The sequence below is a fragment of the Triplophysa dalaica genome, chromosome 14, assembly GCF_015846415.1.
Source record: "Triplophysa dalaica isolate WHDGS20190420 chromosome 14, ASM1584641v1, whole genome shotgun sequence".
NCBI classification, from domain to species: Eukaryota; Metazoa; Chordata; class Actinopteri; order Cypriniformes; family Nemacheilidae; genus Triplophysa; species Triplophysa dalaica.
In genome coordinates, this window is record NC_079555.1 from 137,501 (window position 1) to 154,161 (window position 16,661).

At 43.8% G+C, this 16,661-nt stretch overlaps 2 protein-coding genes across 3 annotated transcripts in view; one reads left to right on the forward strand and one right to left on the reverse strand.

Annotated features, from left to right (window-relative positions):
- gabpb1 (GA binding protein transcription factor subunit beta 1) overlaps positions 1-6,358 on the reverse strand; it is a 7,541-nt gene extending 1,183 nt beyond the window's left edge. Inside the window, exons 1-8 of one of the 2 annotated variants that reach the window (XM_056765819.1) lie at positions 6,234-6,358; positions 3,530-3,637; positions 3,185-3,352; positions 2,873-3,067; positions 2,652-2,772; positions 2,285-2,464; positions 2,052-2,206; positions 1-1,878 (exon numbers count right to left, since the gene is read on the reverse strand). The exon at positions 1-1,878 is cut by the window's left edge and continues 1,183 nt beyond it. In XM_056765819.1, coding sequence (XP_056621797.1) covers positions 1,729-1,878; positions 2,052-2,206; positions 2,285-2,464; positions 2,652-2,772; positions 2,873-3,067; positions 3,185-3,352; positions 3,530-3,637 — 1,077 coding nt within the window. In that variant the 5' untranslated portion in view covers positions 6,234-6,358 and the 3' untranslated portion in view covers positions 1-1,728. Of the gene's footprint in view, positions 1,879-2,051; positions 2,207-2,284; positions 2,465-2,651; positions 2,773-2,872; positions 3,068-3,184; positions 3,353-3,529; positions 3,638-6,187 lie in introns of both variants that reach the window. The other variant, XM_056765820.1, reaches the window with a different exon arrangement.
- An 8-nt stretch (positions 6,359-6,366) lies between these two features.
- On the forward strand, positions 6,367-16,235 carry usp8 (ubiquitin specific peptidase 8). The gene is made up of 19 exons (XM_056765817.1): positions 6,367-6,963; positions 7,133-7,250; positions 7,345-7,489; positions 7,757-7,842; positions 8,274-8,406; positions 8,713-8,749; positions 9,013-9,172; positions 9,262-9,424; positions 9,507-9,648; positions 9,788-9,999; positions 10,075-10,551; positions 10,667-10,741; positions 10,822-11,087; positions 11,160-11,387; positions 11,464-11,674; positions 14,383-14,619; positions 14,703-14,845; positions 14,932-15,064; positions 15,153-16,235. Exons 2-19 carry the CDS (start codon positions 7,147-7,149, stop codon positions 15,309-15,311), a joined length of 3,111 nt encoding a protein of 1,036 aa, XP_056621795.1. The 5' UTR covers positions 6,367-6,963; positions 7,133-7,146; the 3' UTR covers positions 15,312-16,235.
- The last annotated feature ends 426 nt before the right edge of the window (positions 16,236-16,661 follow it).

The window sequence follows — 16,661 nt, forward strand, 5'->3', positions numbered from 1 at the left end:
GATTCATGTTTGGTATTGTTTTAAAGGTCATGGTGCGATGGGTAAAAAGGTCTAGTTCTTTCAAATCTAACAGAGAGTATATTAGAGCTTTTTAACTCTAATGCATCACCTGCACTCCTCAAAGAGGTGTGACTTTCTCAGGGAATCCTGTTTACGTGTAGATTGAGATCTCATTTGATGTTCTCTTCATGGAATCCTGTTTATATGTAGATTGAGATCCATTTGATGTTCTCTTCAGTGACGAGAAAACAAACAAATCAAGTTTCTCGCTGAGCATTGGCTTTGTAACATCTGGGTATATAAGGTGAATTGGCAAAAGACTCGAGGAAGCTTCTGTAAGCAGAACTCCCCACATTGCAGCTGTGTATCTCGATTTAGAAGCATCTGTAAACAGAACTTCTCACACTGCAAATGTGTGTCTCAATTTTACCAGGTATGATAAACTTTGTGGTTTTATTTTATTCTTATACTAAGTTAATAATCTTTGCTTAGTACATTAGGAATTCCCTTGTATATGCATTCTATGATTTTAATTAATGTTGTGCCTGCCTGGTGTAATAAATTGTTATTGTTGATATTATCTGAATTCTTCAAAGTTTGTTATTACAAGTAGATTGAAAGGAACCTGTTCTGTTGCCGCAAAATCGATGTGTCAGGATAGGTAGGCCTAGTTTATACTAGATTTTTTAAAGGAGCATTGCTAAAGCTCACATGATTTCCACCTATCATCTGGCCTAGCAAGTTGCATGATCGTGACTAAAATAACTATTGTTATGTTTCTGAGCAAGCATATCGCGGCCAAACTTAATGATAATAGTTTACCCGGCAACCTCTGACTAGAGATCGGAACTGATCGTTTTGTGTCCGTGAGATCCATGAGCCCGGCCGGCGTGAGACTCTGAGAGACTGCAGGTCCCAATCGAAAGAATAACTCTAATATTAAATATTAAAATATGAAGATTTATAGATAAATTAACGCTTATCAACAGATACATTTGAAATTACATATAAGTTATTTTATATTATATTGAAATTGGAGTCAGATCGGTCTTTACCACAGAGTCATTTAAATTGAACTAAATTGTGACAGTTCTTGAATAACTTCATGTAGAAATCGCCGAGGAGAAGCAGAACACGAGATCCCTTAAACCACGACATTGGATTCCGTCGTTGGGCCTTTGGGTGGTCCTTTACAGGGTTTAAGTCTAGACCCAGACTAACTTATATGTTAGACGTGTCTTCATCCAAAACAACTTGCACTGACGTCTCAGTGTATCAATATATCAGTGATTGTTCTGTCTCAAGATGCCCTCAGTAATGTTATTTGTAATGTCTGTTGTATGTGTAATACTTTGGTCCGTTGATAATACTTTATGTAGTTTTATATTATTTATTCAAATGGATTGAGTCGTTTCATGTCTATCCTTGAATCACTGAACTCATCAAGGTTGATGTAGGATATAGAAAGAATTGAGTAATAAGTCATTGATTTGTAACTGTAATTTGTACAGTAATCTAATCGCACTTTAGAATATGTAACCAGTAATTCATTACTTTTCCAGAATAACTTGCCCAACACTGATCGTAACAAGATCAAAGTCTTCACTGATGATAGAAAGTTCCAGGCCTGAAAACCAATGATCCGTGACATATTCAGGATTTCTATAATGAAATAGAAATATAGTGTCTGTTTAAAGAACGGATCCAGATCAATGTGATGTTGATGTGTCACAGTGTTTTGTTGGCGCTCTGGCGTGTGATGGCCTCCAGTTTGAGTCTGTAAGCTTCTGCCTCCTGCTCTTTCTTCAGAAACTGTTGTCTGTATCTCTGAGCTTCACGATTGGCTTCTTCTAGCTGCTTCAGCAGAGCCACTTTCTCCTGTCACACACAAATACACATCTGTGTGAGCAAAGCACACAAAACTTATCACCTGCTAGGTTGTTGTTTGTTTGTTTGTTTTCAGTCATGTGTTAAATGGCGTGATGTTGTCATGATGTCACATATAAAGGGGATTTGACTGGTCAGTTCTGCTGTGTTTGTTGTGTCTGCACCTGAAAGGCGTCCCGCGAGACGGTTGGCTGGATGTGAACGTCTTGCATTTGGATGGTGTGATCGTGGTCTTCTTCTTTCACACGCTGACGTTTAAAGGTGGGCTCGTCGCTAATGACAGTTTCTTCTGCCACCTCTGTGTCGGACACTGTTAATACTGTAAAAAACACACAAACACATCAATTCCTCCTTGACCCAAGTGTGTCGTGTGTGAAACCCTTCCATTCAAACTCACCCTGCTGCCCATCGGGCATGGTGACTATTATGGGCTGGCCAATGCCCGTGCCAGTCTGCAGGTTGCCCAGGTGAATGCCGTCTGTTACTATGGTAATGACCTGCTGACCTCCAGAGCTCACGACCTGTTGAATGGCCCCGTCGACCGTGTCAGCCGTTATCACCTCCTCCCCGGCCAACACTGACGGGACAGGAGAGCACGTTCACATCTGACAAACACCACATGATGAAAACCTCTGACATCAGAGGCCATCTCTATTGAGACGCAAAGCTTTGATGAGACACTCTGTTCAAATAACCCCGAAGCAATCTTCAGATAAACACACATCATGTGAACAAAGGGTCCTTTCACTGAGGCTCCAGCTCACCCGTGGACTTGCTGGTGTTCCCGGGTGAGACCAGGTTGACCACGCCCCCGGGACCGATGATGAACTGCGGCAGTGCGTCGGGACTCTCGGGGTGGGTGTTGATCTGGTTCTGCATGGCCACCTGAATGAGTTCATCACGTTCATCACGCAGTTCATCACATGCGACATTAAAAACATTCAGATTTTCTACATTTCAAGAGAGACGGAGCGTCTCGAGCTACCTGCAGGATCTGGGCCAGCTCGTGAGAGCCATTGTCCACGGCGATGTCCAGCGCGTTCTTACAGAATTTACTCTGCGCGTGGACATCGGCTCCGAAGCGCAGCAGGAGTTCCACGGCGTCTCTGTGAGCGTGCTCCACGGCCCAGTGCAGAGCGCTCATCTGAAGCATGTCCTTAGCGTTGACGTCTGCTCCGTGCTGTAGAGACGGCATCAATAAAGTCATTGTTCCCGAGACGCATCATGAAAGAGACACTTAAAGCAGCAAATGACTTCTAATGCACCCAGAGCGAACATCAAAGATCCGTGACCTCACCTTCAGCAGAAGCTCCACGATGCCGCCGTGACCCTCAGACGCCGCCATGTGCAGAGGCGTCCGGTCCACTTTTGTGCGGGCGTCTCGGCTCACCCCGGCCCGCAGCAGAACCTCTGTGGTGGAGAAGTGACCGAACTGTGCCGACAGGTGAAGCGGAGACGTGCCCAGCTGCCACACGTGACAGAGAGAGATCACAATCAAAACAAGACGTTCTCAAACACGACCAATTAAATCATCCTCACATTTCTGAGTGTTTGCTTATTTTTGGTCTCCAGAAAATATGATTGGAGACAAACAGTGAGCAGAAGAAGCGCAAGAAAATCTACTTTTGTGTCAAACGCTCACCCAGTCGGTGGTGAAGGGCGCTCCGTTGGCCATCAGTATCCGAACCTCATCGTCCTGACCGGCACGAGCCGCTTCCAAGAGCTTCTTCCCCAAATCCACCAGAGACATCTAGAAGATGAGAGTGATCAGACATTCACATGATTTGACTGCACGAGTGTGTAACAGTACAGACATGTGTCATCCGTCACATCTGATGAGCAGAACCAGTCAAAGTTCTTTATTTTCATTGGCCTGGCCTGTGGTTTCCTTCTGGTCTGTGTTCGTCGTATTAACTAGATTTGTTGAATGGGTTGTGTTTAACTTCACTTGCTTGTCACTGGGTGTACATATTTTATCTTGCTATTCAAATAATTAAGTTATTTATCTTTTTTAATATCAGAATTAATCTACAGGGACTCAATTCTTTGCAGATGAGAACCGGAAGTTCAGTTTAGGGTTAAGAAACATTCTTTGTGTTGTTGCTTTACAATCCTCTATAAAACAAACGTCACTTTATATACTGTATGTATTCCAGCACTGTCAAACTACACAAAATGGTTCTCTGATCATGTTATCAATGCTTTTGTTAATGTCTGAAGTGAAGAAGCGTTTAAAGAGCAGAGGAGCGCCGGCACAGAGTAACACAGATGTGACTGACAGTGACACAGGGGCGAGTGATTTGTGCTTTCAGTCTTCTCCTCTCGTTGCCAGATCACCATCATCTGTGAATTTGTAAAAAGTCTTGAAGTGTTTTTGTAGATTGTTTTGGTATCATGAAGGTACATTTCTTCATCATTTTTTTCTTATTGGCTGTGTAAATGACCAAATCCAGCCTTATGTGAAGTGAAAGTGACTAATTTGTCAGTTATGGTGACCCATATCCGAGATATACCTCTGCTTTTAACCCATCCAGAGAGTAGTGAACACACGCACAGCAAGTGGTGAACACACATACACCCGGAGCAGTGGGCAGCTATCGCTGCAGTGCCCGGGGAGCAAGTAGGGGTTAGGTGCCTTGCTCAAGGACACCTCAGTCGTTAACCGCCTGACCTGAGGATCGAACCGGAAACCTTCTGGTCACGAGTCCAACCCTCTAACCATTAGGCCACGACTGCCCCCTTATGTCATCTTCATCACCATTGTGATTCCAAACACCATCCTGACACATGTCAGTCAGTCTTGTAACTTTGAACTAGGATCCGAAAATATGGTTACACAGCGCTGTGCGTTGTAACACAATTACGACAATTTACCCCAATGTGTGAAAATGTCTTCAAAACAATGAGATGAAAAAATATTAATTCCATGAATGGAAATCATAACTGAAGTACGCGAGAGTAACAGACAATGATGATTTTTTGTTATGCAGCACTTTCTCATATATCTTCTGATATGTATTGATGTATAATAGAAGGATGGTTAGATGACGGAAGACAGATGTACATATAAACACCTCTAGATTAAAGACAACAATTAACAATGAACATTCGTCTGTTACAGTGAAGCCACACATGAGGTGAAGTGAGACGTTTGCACTTCTGTCACTTTGGCTGTAATTGTACGGGAACACTATAGGTGCTAGAATCAAACTTCAAGTGTTCATTTGTAGCAGAGACGTGTTTGTTTCTTTCCAAAAATCGGATGAATCAAGCTGAAATTGAGCCTAAACCAAAAGGCATTTTCTTCCAGCCCGCTGTCAACGGATGCAGGACTTCACATCTATTCAGGGCTCTTACGACTGCTTCACTCTGTCTTCAGATTAGACACAAATACATGTTTGACTGCAAAAGTCATTTCAGACATCTTGAGAATTAGAAACATTTCAGCCAAGCTTTCCAAACCTTTAAAAGGTACTGTACATTTGTATCGTGTGTGTTTGTGTCACATTGATTGTGTAAACCAGTGTCCGTACACTAAAATAAATAAACTGATGTTTTGTTTCTCTGGTTTTACTATAGAAGTGTGAAATGTAAGCAGGGCAGCTGAATGTTCTCACTGATCTATAACTCATCAGTTTCTCATCATAACAATCAGATTTGATTTCAGATTCTTGAACTGAACTATAGTCACATGTTCAATATTAACCATAACCAGAAGTCTGTCATCATACATTCACTCTCATGTCGTGTCTAACCTGTATGAGTTTGATTCTTCTGTAGAACACAACAGAAGATATTTGGAAGAATGTTGATAATGAACCCCAACTTCATTTGTATGAACACAAAACCACTGATACATTTCTCAAGATATCTTCTTTTATTGTGTTCCACCGAGTCGGTACCAAACACATGAGAGAGAATAAATGATGGCAGAACTGTCAAATGCAAAACGTTTTCAGTAAAATAGCAGAATGACGGATGGATTTATTTCTATTTCACAGCAGTCAGAAACATGCTAAATATATGTGAAAGCTCAATTAAACACAGACACAGAATCTGTTCTTATCGCTGTTCATTGTTACGGAAAGAACCGACGGGTGATATTAATATTTCATCAATGATCATTTCACATGAACACGCGCGTTCGGATCCTCGTCCGTGTTTCTCAGCGCGTGTATATAAATGAAACTCTTGTCATAAAATCCTGAAGGCCTGAAACAGACACCAGCACGAGAGCGGCCCGTTGCGCGTGATAAACAGGAAATCGCTCGTGTTCCGGGGGAAGAGGAAATATTAATACCGTAAACTCATCCAGTTCCACATCCGGCGGACGCGATCACGCTTACCGTCCGATCACAGCAGAAACCGAAGAACCGACCGAAATCTGCCCGAAGACAAGCAGAGATGAAGATAGTAGAACGGCATCAACGGCGGGCACGAGCATGAGAGTGCGCGTATGTGTGCATGTGGACGTGCACGATGAAAGACTCAGTGTTAAAGAACACACTGTATGAATGCAGAAAACAATTCAAACACAAACTCACACATTGTGTTTTAGCGAGGGCTTTGGGTTACACTGAAAAGACGTTATTATGATTCTATTATAGAACATTCTATTAAGATTTTGTCACTTTACAATAAACCGCTGGAAATAAAGGGAACGCGCATGCGCGAGGAGAGATGCTCGAGATTCACTTTTCCACTTTATCGGTCTCGAGAGAGAGTCATGAAAAGTCTCTGCTTCTGAGCGTCACATCCACAGTCCAAATATTAGGATCATCGAATAAAACAACGAGTCGTGGCATTAGGGTTAAATCATAAATAGAAATCATGAAATGTATGTCTATGTGTGTACGTGAATATTCGTGGTGAACCCACGATTCACATTTTTTGACGTTGTAAATGGAGACGGTTTAAATAAAGCTTGCGCAGTTTGAATCCGCGGACTTCCGGGTTTGATCGAACACTTTGGAGTGTTTACAGTCATTAGTCGGGTTAAACTTCACTTTCTCAGCGATCTTCAGTTGTTTACTGCTGTATTTTCACAGTGGATTTTATTTCACATGTGTGTGCGGGGTGAGTTGAGTGTGTTTCTATGTAAACGCTGGTGATTTCTCGTATTGAAATACAGATGTTGTGAATGTGAGCATTACTGTTAGCATCATTCTTGTCCAATCTTTCAGTTCTCTCTTGTGTTTTCACAGGTCTGATGATTCAGTTAAAGTCAATGTGTTTGTTTTTGTAGGAATATGAGCTGAAATGCCGTCCGTGACCACTGGAGTGAAGGATCTTTATCTTTCTACATCCCTGGGAGATCTGAACAAGAAAGCAGAAATCAAACCAGAGAGAACCAACACTAGACAGTAAGATAACACACACAGAGGAGAAAAATCTACACATCCTTCATTTAAATAAAATGTCCATAAATCCTGTTTTGTGTGTGTGTGTGTGTGTCAGTTATGTCCAGAGTGCATGTAAGATCTTCAAGGCGGCTGAGGAGTGTCGTCTTGATCGAGATGAGGAGAAAGCTTATGTCCTGTACATGAAGTATCTGACCGTCTATGACCTCATCAAGAAGAGACCGGACTTCAGACAGCAGCAGGTGAGGGGTGGGGGTCTGCTCTAACAGCTTGATAGCCTTTAATTGACAGATAAGCCCTTGAGCTACATATTGTGTCTGTGACAGAGGTTGTGTATTTGAGGGATGTTGTTTTTGTGACGGTTGTTGTGTATGTGACAGATGTTGTGTATGTGACTTATGTTGTGTATTTGAGGGATGTTGTTTATGTGACGGTTGTTGTGTATGTGAGGAATGTTTGTGTATTGAATTTCCTTCTTATCCAGAGTTTGTGTGTTCTGCTGGTTTCAGGATTTCTTTCTGTCTATACTGGGGCCAACCAGCTTCAAAAAGGCCATAGAGGAAGCAGAGAAACTTTCAGAGAGTTTGAAACTCCGGTCAGTGTTTTACACGAACGCACGCACACACACACATGTTTGCACATCTATCTTTATGAGGACATACATTGCCGCAATGCAATCTCTAAGTACCTGACCCTAACCCTAATTATAACATAATTATAAACTAAACCCTTAAACCAGGTCTTGACCCTTAAACAGTGCTTTAAAGGGGTCTCAGAAAGTGAGGACCGGCCCAAATGTCCTCACTTTACTCTCTTAGTCCTCACTCTGCTGGTCTAAAACTCAAACTGATCCTCATAAAGATAGATGTACAAATACAAACACACACAGTATTATTCCGGTGATGAGCATTAAATACAGCTGTAAATGGAGTTCAAAACATTTAGTTTTCCTTATTTGCTTGATTTACTCACATGTGAATCAATCTCACCTGATGTTAACACTGGTTTTCTTCCTTCACCTTCCAGCTATGAGGAAGTGGAGGTGCGGAAAAAGCTGGAAGAGAAAGAGAGAAGAGAGGAAAAGAATCGAAGAGAAGAACGGATGGAGAAAGATGGCCGTGATTCACCCAGAGGAACATCAGAGAAGAGCGGTCAGAAGGTACAGAAGAAACAGAAACACAGCTCTTATCAGCTTTAATAATCCATCTGAGAGAGAACATGAACACAAATCTATGACATAATGACAACACTGCAGCAACGACGCATGACAAACACTCTCTAATGATTTGAGAAAGATTTTCAAGGCACCTGAGAATGATTTCTTGATTGATTTCAAGCAACTCGCACAAACATCAAAGATTAATGTTGAAACGGCTTTTACACAGTGGTTATTAACAATTGTTGTATGGTTACAGTAATGTGTGTGTGTGTGTGTGTGTGTATGTGTCTGTGTATTTTCCTGCAGATTCAAGATGAAGCCAATAACAAGAAGAGTGCTAAAGGTAGTGTGTGTTCTCAGGGATCTCAAACCCTGCTGCTGGAGATCAACCGTCCTTCAACTTTTACAACACCCATGTTTGTAATGATCAAGCAGCCCAAAGGCCTTCATGAGATGCTTCAGCTGTGTTTGAGCAGAACTCTTCAGGACGAAGCTCACCAGGGGCAGGGTTTGAGACCACATGTCTGTACGGTTGTTTGTTTTTAGTTTTTTATTGAAGGCTCTCTCTCTCTCTCTCTCTCTCTCTCTCTCTCTCTCTCTCTCCAGCAGGCAGCGTCAGTGCTGAAGGTTTATATCACCTGATGAAGGACAGCAGTATAAATGTGCTGGTGATGGATGCTCGGAGCAGACAAGACTTTGAGGAATCGCACATGTGTGTCCCGTCTCAGACATGTATCAGTGTACCTGAAGAGGCCGTCAGCCCGGGGTAACGCTCACTCCAGAGTCTCTCTGCACTCATGTCTTGATTATTTAAAGACACAGACCGGATTCTCCTCATTTTTGGGTAATTGTCAGGGTGACGGTGAATCAGATGGAGATGAAGCTGCCTGCTGAATCTCTGGATGAGTGGAAGCGTCGAGCGTTTGTGGATTATGTGGTTCTGTTGGACTGGTTCAGCGGCCTCTCTGACCTCAAACTGGGCACCACTTTACAGAGTCTGAAGGATGCTCTCTATAAGGTACTGTAGCACTGATCCTCTCTGAACGCTGGCGCTCTCTTTCGGGTCATGTGACACTCTGGTGTGTGGTGGTTTTGTGCAGTGGGACAGCAGTACTATCCTGCGCAGCGAGCCACTGGTTCTGGAGGGAGGGTATGAAAACTGGCTGCTCTTTTACCCCATGTACACCAGCAACGCTAAAGTCAAACCGCCCCGACAGCATGTGACAAGCACTCTGCCACCATGTGAGTATGTGTCTCTCACGGAGGGATCACATGATGACTTCAGCGGGTCTGTGCTTGGAGATCTGGATGTGTTATTTTAGAGTTATAGTACATGCAGGTTTGATCTGTGAACGTTTGTTTTGTGATTCTGTGATTTCAGTGAACTTTGCATATCCTTCACTGGAGGAGCCCAAACCCGTGAGCGTGACCTCGGAGCCCGCACCGCTCACACAGCTCAACGGCAGAACTTTGGACCAAGAACCTCACACAGAAGGGCCCACGAACACACAAACACCGGCACAGCAGCCTGTTCCTCAAACCAGCACAGATGTCATAACGCCGCCCTCCGCCTCACCCAGACACACTCCACAGGTGAGCTTCGTCCAGAACACACGCAAAAATAACTGTCAGAAACACTGAGTCAACATCTGCTCTACTCTCACCCAGGTGGATCGCTCCAAGAAACCAGCCGTGAGTGTCACATCGAGAGTCAGCGATGAGTCCGCAGTGAATGATACTCCTGCGACACTCAACGACCCTGTGATGCCCAACCGCTCGGCCAAACCCAACCTGGACCCATCCAGAGCCCTGAGCGAAGAGGAGCGCAGGGAGATCCACGCAGAGACCGTCAGTCTGATGGAGAAAGCCCGTAAAGAGCAAGAACAACGCAAGCGTGCTCAGGAGGAGAAGAGAGAGAGAGACGAGAAAGAGCAGAGGGAGGCAGCAGAGAGACGTCAGAGAGACGAGATGAAGGAGGAGGAGAGACAGCAGGAGAGAAAGAAACTGGAGAGACAGACGGCCGAAGAGGAGTCTCAGGGAGAAACGGAGCGAGACGAAAAGGGCAAAAAAACACAGAAGGACGCTCAGATGAAGAGCATGTCACTGGATTCACCAGCGCCAGTGACGACTCTGGGTGACGTCAAGGTCAGTGACATCACTACACGTGATCAGATGCTACAATATGACTTACGCACTACAGTATTTATTGTGAACATGCACATGACGAATAAATGCCACACGCATGTAACGTGTTTTGCAGAGGGATACTCTGACGCGAGCGCGCAGTGAGGAGATGGGTAGAACCGTACCCGGGTTGCCGGACGGCTGGATGAAGGTAAGAGGACACGACAGCAGTAATCTGTTGTGACTTAAGTGTGTGTGGTGTCTCATGCCCAGCCATTTGTGTGTGTGCAGTTTCTCGATACGGTGACAGGAACCTACAGATATTACCACTCTCCCACCAACCGCGTGCATCTCTATCCTCCAGAGGTGAGCGTGTTACAGGTACCGGCCAGCACGGCCAAAGCCAAACCGACAGAAGCTGCAGAGACGGACAGAGAGAAGGAGAGGGAGCAGTCCAAACTGAAGCGATCGTACTCGTCTCCTGATATCAGCCAGGAACTGAATGCAGAGACCAGCAGAAAACCCACACCTGTACCTCAAATAAACAGAGAAAACAAGTACGCACACACACACACACACGTGCAGCTTCTTCACAGACGTGATAAATAAACACGCGTGTGTTCCTGCAGGCCTCTGGCTGCTGCTGCTGCCGCCGCATATAAGGCTGAGATCGCTCGGCCGTCTGCAGCAAAGATCCGGAACCTGAACCCGGTGTTTGGAGGTCAGGGGCCGTTATTAACAGGCCTCCGTAACCTCGGCAACACCTGCTACATGAACTCCATCCTCCAGTGCCTGTGTAACACCATCGCCATGGCAGAGTATTTCAACAGGAACTTCTATCAGGACGACATCAACCGGTACACAACACACCAGATGTGAAAGAGCAGCGCGTCTTCATTCTAAGAGAGAAAATGACGTGTTTGTGTTTGACAGGGACAATATTCTGGGTCATAAAGGGGAGGTGGCCGAGGAGTTCAGCGTGGTCATGAAGGCGCTGTGGTCGGGACAGTACAAATGCATCAGTCCTCAAGATTTCAAAGGCACCATCTGTAAAATCAACAACCGTTTCTCCAGCTACGAGCATCAAGATTCTCAAGAACTGCTTCTGTTCCTCATGGACGGACTGCACGAGGATCTCAATAAGGTGAGAGAGACACATGCGCTCATGACTTGAAATGCCTGGATGTTCAATGTGATGGGGGCTGGGCAAATCCATTTATCGTTTTTTAAAATGCACTCAATTCAATATCAATTCTCAAAAGCTGTGAATCGATTTTTATCTTTCATATTTCCTCAAGCACTGAACATTGAATAACTTGCATGTTGTGGCTACTACTATCCACTAGATGTCACTTTTCTGTTTGCATTGGGTGGATGTTACAAAATGGCATGTGTCATTCATTCATTGCTTAATTGACATGCTGATGTGTCATCGAATTTAACATCACATCATCTTCACATAAAAGGCAGGGGTGATTGAAGTCGCTCTTTACAGCCAATTTTGTATGTTTTACTGTATCTTAAATATGAAATTTCTGTTTCAATATACCCAACTGTGTTTCAATTTTAATATACAGGTTTGTGGCTCTTCATTTCATTTTTTTAACCCTTGTTTTGTGATATTTACTGATAATTTTTAGCAATATCTCTAGGATTTGTATTAAATTTATAATCAGTGACTCGAATGGAATCCAGAGCTTGTAAAAGTGAACATCAGAACACAGCCATAAGTGTGATCTTAAACCGTAAATAACTAGGACTTTTTAAGGTTCTACTTTGGTTTCTGGAGTGGCCAACAACACGTTTGTGTTCATTTAATGTGTAAAAACATGATTATCTCGTAATAATACGCACTTATTCTTACCTCACTTCTTGACTGACTCTCAAATGATTCGTTCCTCAATTCATCTGTATAATCACCTCCTTTCTGCTAGTCTAGTCTGCTGTGATTGGTCAGATGGTCTAGTCTGCTGTGATTGGTCAGATGGTCTAGTCTGGTGTGATTGGTCAGATGGTCTAGTCTGGTGTGATTGGTCAGATGCTGTAGTCTGCTGTGATTGGTCAGATAGTCTAGTCTGCTGTGATTGGTCAAATGGTCTAGTCTGGTGTGATTGGTCAGATGGTCTAGTCTGGTGTGATTGGTCAGATGCTCTAGTCTGGTGTGACTGGTGAGATGGTCTAGTCTGCTGTGATTGGTCAGATAGTCTAGTCTGCTGTGATTGGTCAAATGGTCTAGTCTGCTGTGATTGGTCAGATGGTCTAGTCTGCTGTGATTGGTCAGATGATCTAGTCTGATGTGATTGGTCAGATGGTCTAGTCTGCTGTGATTGGTCAGATGCTCTAGTCTGCTGTGATTGGTCAGATGGTCTAGTCTGCTGTGATTGGTCAGATGGTCTAGTCTGCTGTGATTGGTCAGATGGTCTAGTCTGATGTGATTGGTCAGATGCTCTAGTCTGCTGTGATTGGTCAGATGCTCTAGTCTGATGTGATTGGTCAGATGCTCTAGTCTGCTGTGATTGGTAAGATGGTCTAGTCTGATGTGATTGGTCAGATGCTCTAGTCTGATGTGATTGGTCAGATGCTCTAGTCTGGTGTGATTGGTCAGATGGTCTAGTCTGCTGTGATTTGGTCAGATGGTCTAGTCTGATGTGATTGGTCAGATGGTCTAGTCTGCTGTGATTGGTCAGATGCTCTAGTCTGGCGTGACTGGTGAGATGGTCTAGTCTGCTGTGATTGGTCAGATGATCTAGTCTGATGTGATTGGTCAGATGGTCTAGTCTGCTGTGATTGGTCAGATGGTCTAGTCTGCTGTGATTGGTCAGATGGTCTAGTCTGGTGTGATTAGGTTAGATGGTCTAGTCTGGTGTGATTGGTCAGATGGTCTAGTCTGGTGTGATTAGGTTAGATGGTCTAGTCTGGTGTGATTGGTCAGATGGTCTAGTCTGCTGTGATTGGTCAGATGGTCTAGTCTGATGTGATTGGTCAGATGCTCTAGTCTGATGTGATTGGTCAGATGCTCTAGTCTGATGTGATTGGTCAGATGCTCTAGTCTGCTGTGATTGGTCAGATGGTCTAGTCTGATGTGATTGGTCAGATGCTCTAGTCTGGTGTGATTGGTCAGATGCTCTAGTCTGGTGTGATTGGTCAGATGGTCTAGTCTGATGTGATTGGTCAGATGCTCTAGTCTGCTTTGATTGGTCAGATGGTCTAGTCTGCTGTGATTGGTCAGATGGTCTAGTCTGGTGTGATTGGTCAGATGGTCTAGTCTGCTGTGATTGGTCAGATGGTCTAGTCTGGTGTGATTGGTCAGATGCTCTAGTCTGCTGTGATTGGTCAGATGGTCTAGTCTGGTGTGATTGGTCAGATGGTCTAGTCTGCTGTGATTGGTCAGATGGTCTAGTCTGCTGTGATTGGTAAGATGGTCTAGTCTGCTGTGATTGGTCAGATGGTCTAGTCTGGTGTGATTGGTCAGATGGTCTAGTCTGCTGTGATTGGTCAGATGCTCTAGTCTGCTGTGATTGGTCAGATGGTCTAGTCTGGTGTGATTGGTCAGATGGTCTAGTCTGCTGTGATTTGGTCAGATGGTCTAGTCTGATGTGGGCAGTCCTAGCAAAACAAAGGCGGTTACTATATGTAGTGACGTAAGTCTGAGGCGGTAGGTGAATCGGACTAGTGACGACTCGTTTGAGTGATTCAGAGTCGTCTCCCCTTTTTCCAAGCCAATAACTTTGTTATTCATTCACCTTTAGATTTACGAACATGGCAACATCACACACTGCATGACATGTCATTTTCATGATCTCATGTTATGTACTCTTTAACACAGTTGTGACTGATATGTTTATTTGATAGGCGGATAAACGCAGGGGTTATAAGGAAGAGGACATTGATCATCTGGATGACGTGAGCGCTGCAGAGTTAGCCTGGAGCAAACACAAGCTGTTGAATGAGTCCATCATCGTGGCTCTGTTTCAGGGTCAGTTTAAATCCACAGTTCAGTGCATGAGCTGCCAACACAAATCCAGAACCTTCGAGACCTTCATGTACCTCACACTGGAGATGACGGCCAGCAGCAAGTGCTCTCTTCAGGTCTGACACGCATGCACTCACGCAGTGACCTCGGTCTTGACTCTTGGCTCCTCGTGACTGGTGTTGGTTGTGTGTTTGTACAGGATTGTCTGAAACTCTTCTCTAAAGAGGAGCGACTTACTGACAGCAATCGCTTCTACTGTCGACACTGTAAAACGCATCGAGACGCTATCAAGAAAATGCAGATCTGGAAGGTTCCGCCCATTTTACTTGTGCACTTGAAACGGTGTGTAACTTCTTTGGTTTCTATCTTTAGAGTTTTCTTTTCCCAGAATGCAAATACAGAAACCCGTGCCTGGTTGTGTTTACAAGGTTTAAATATGACGGCCGGTGGAGGGAAAAACTGCAGACTTTGGTGGATTTCCCGCTGGATAATCTGGACCTGTCGCAGTACGTCATTGGGCCCAAACCAAATTTGAAGAAATACAACCTGTACTCCGTGTCTGTGAGTACACAAATACACAACACGCTGGCGTGAACACGTGCTGTATTCAGACTGTTTTGTGTTGTAATGGTGTTGTTTTCATCATCAGAATCATTATGGTGGAATGGACGGCGGTCATTACACTGCATACTGCAAGAATCCCATCAAACAGCGCTGGTTTAAGTTTGATGATCACGAGGTGTCTGAGATCTCAGCCTCGTCTGTCCGCTCGGCGGCCGCCTACATCTTCTTCTACTCGTCCTTATGAAGGAAAGCAACAGGTTAACCAGAGGTGACCCACGCACACTAATGACGCAACTGTGGGCGGAGCTTAAAGTCCTTTATATGAAGACTGCTGATGGAGCTTCCCTCTCTCTCTATTCTGTCTCTCTCTCTCTCTCTCAGTGGGCGGTACAGCAGGGTTTGTAGGAGTGTAGCGGCGGTCTGACACACAGGCTCAGGTCTCAGAGCATCCGTCTGTTTCCTCCACGCTCACAGCAGGACTAACGTCATGTAGACAGACATTTCTGAGAGACTATACATCTCTATATACACTCTATAATCCAAACGGCTCATCAGACGTGCATTAAGCGCTTAAATAAATCTTTCATTTATTTAAATAGTGACCAAATATTACTTGTGAAATGCAGTACTCCTCTCTGGTTTGGCGCCAGGCCCAAAAGAGATCCAATGACTGCCGCCGGTCATCCTCAGTGGACTCAAACATTCACATGTATGTGTCTGTAGCGTGTGCCTTCGGGACGGTTCTGTTAGTGTGTGGTGGACCACTCATGACATCACTCAGTGCAATAACTCTCATGGGACTGTGATGAAAACCACAGTAAAAAACAAGAGTCCCTCCTGTAGCATTAGCGGTAGAAGTCAAACACTCGGTTTAAATTATGACCCAGAATGTTTTCTCTCACTTCTAATATTACTCTGAATTCAAGCTGCTTTATAGTGTGCAGGTGAAAATGACCAAATGGGACACACATCACCATGGAAACGTCTCATGATTATCACTAACATTATATTTGTGGCATGACGTTTGGCATGAACTTCTCTCACCTGGTTTCTTATATTATTATTATTATTATTATTATTATTATTCTGCTCATTCTTGACATACATTTATTGGCTTATAACTCTGTAATAATTGCAAGTGTACTGCTTCAATAAAAACACAAACAGATGTGTGTGTGTGTGTGTGTGTGTGTGTACTGTGTTGTCTCTGCAGTTGAGGAAGAACCTTTCTCTCTCGCTCTCTCTCTCTGTCTCTATCTCTCTCTCACTCTCTAACTCTCAACAACTGATAAACATAATAAAAAACATTTATTCAGTTTTGTCATTATACCAGATGTGTTAACTTAAACGTGTCACTCTTCATCTAAAGTTTTAACGCTTTGTTACCTCTGACCATATGCTTTACGTATATCTATTATTAATTGTAATTAAAAAACGTGGGTTAAGTATGATGTTACTTATGATGTGTAAATCATAAAAACTAAAAATGCCTGCTCTTACAGACAATGCTTAAGGCTGATCCCAGACTAAAATGAATATTTGAGCAGTCTTGTCTGAAAATAACTCTTTAAGAGCTCTTACAAGTATGTCCGCG

Coding starts and splice junctions, on each gene's coding strand:
- usp8 (XM_056765817.1), top strand. CDS start 7,147: ATGCCGTCCGTGACCACTGGAGTGAAGGATCTTTATCTTTCTACATCC. Junction 7,843..8,273: donor TCAGAGAGTTTGAAACTCCG/GTCAGTGTTTTA, acceptor TTCACCTTCCAG/CTATGAGGAAGTGGAGGTGC. Junction 9,173..9,261: donor GAAGAGGCCGTCAGCCCGGG/GTAACGCTCACT, acceptor GGTAATTGTCAG/GGTGACGGTGAATCAGATGG.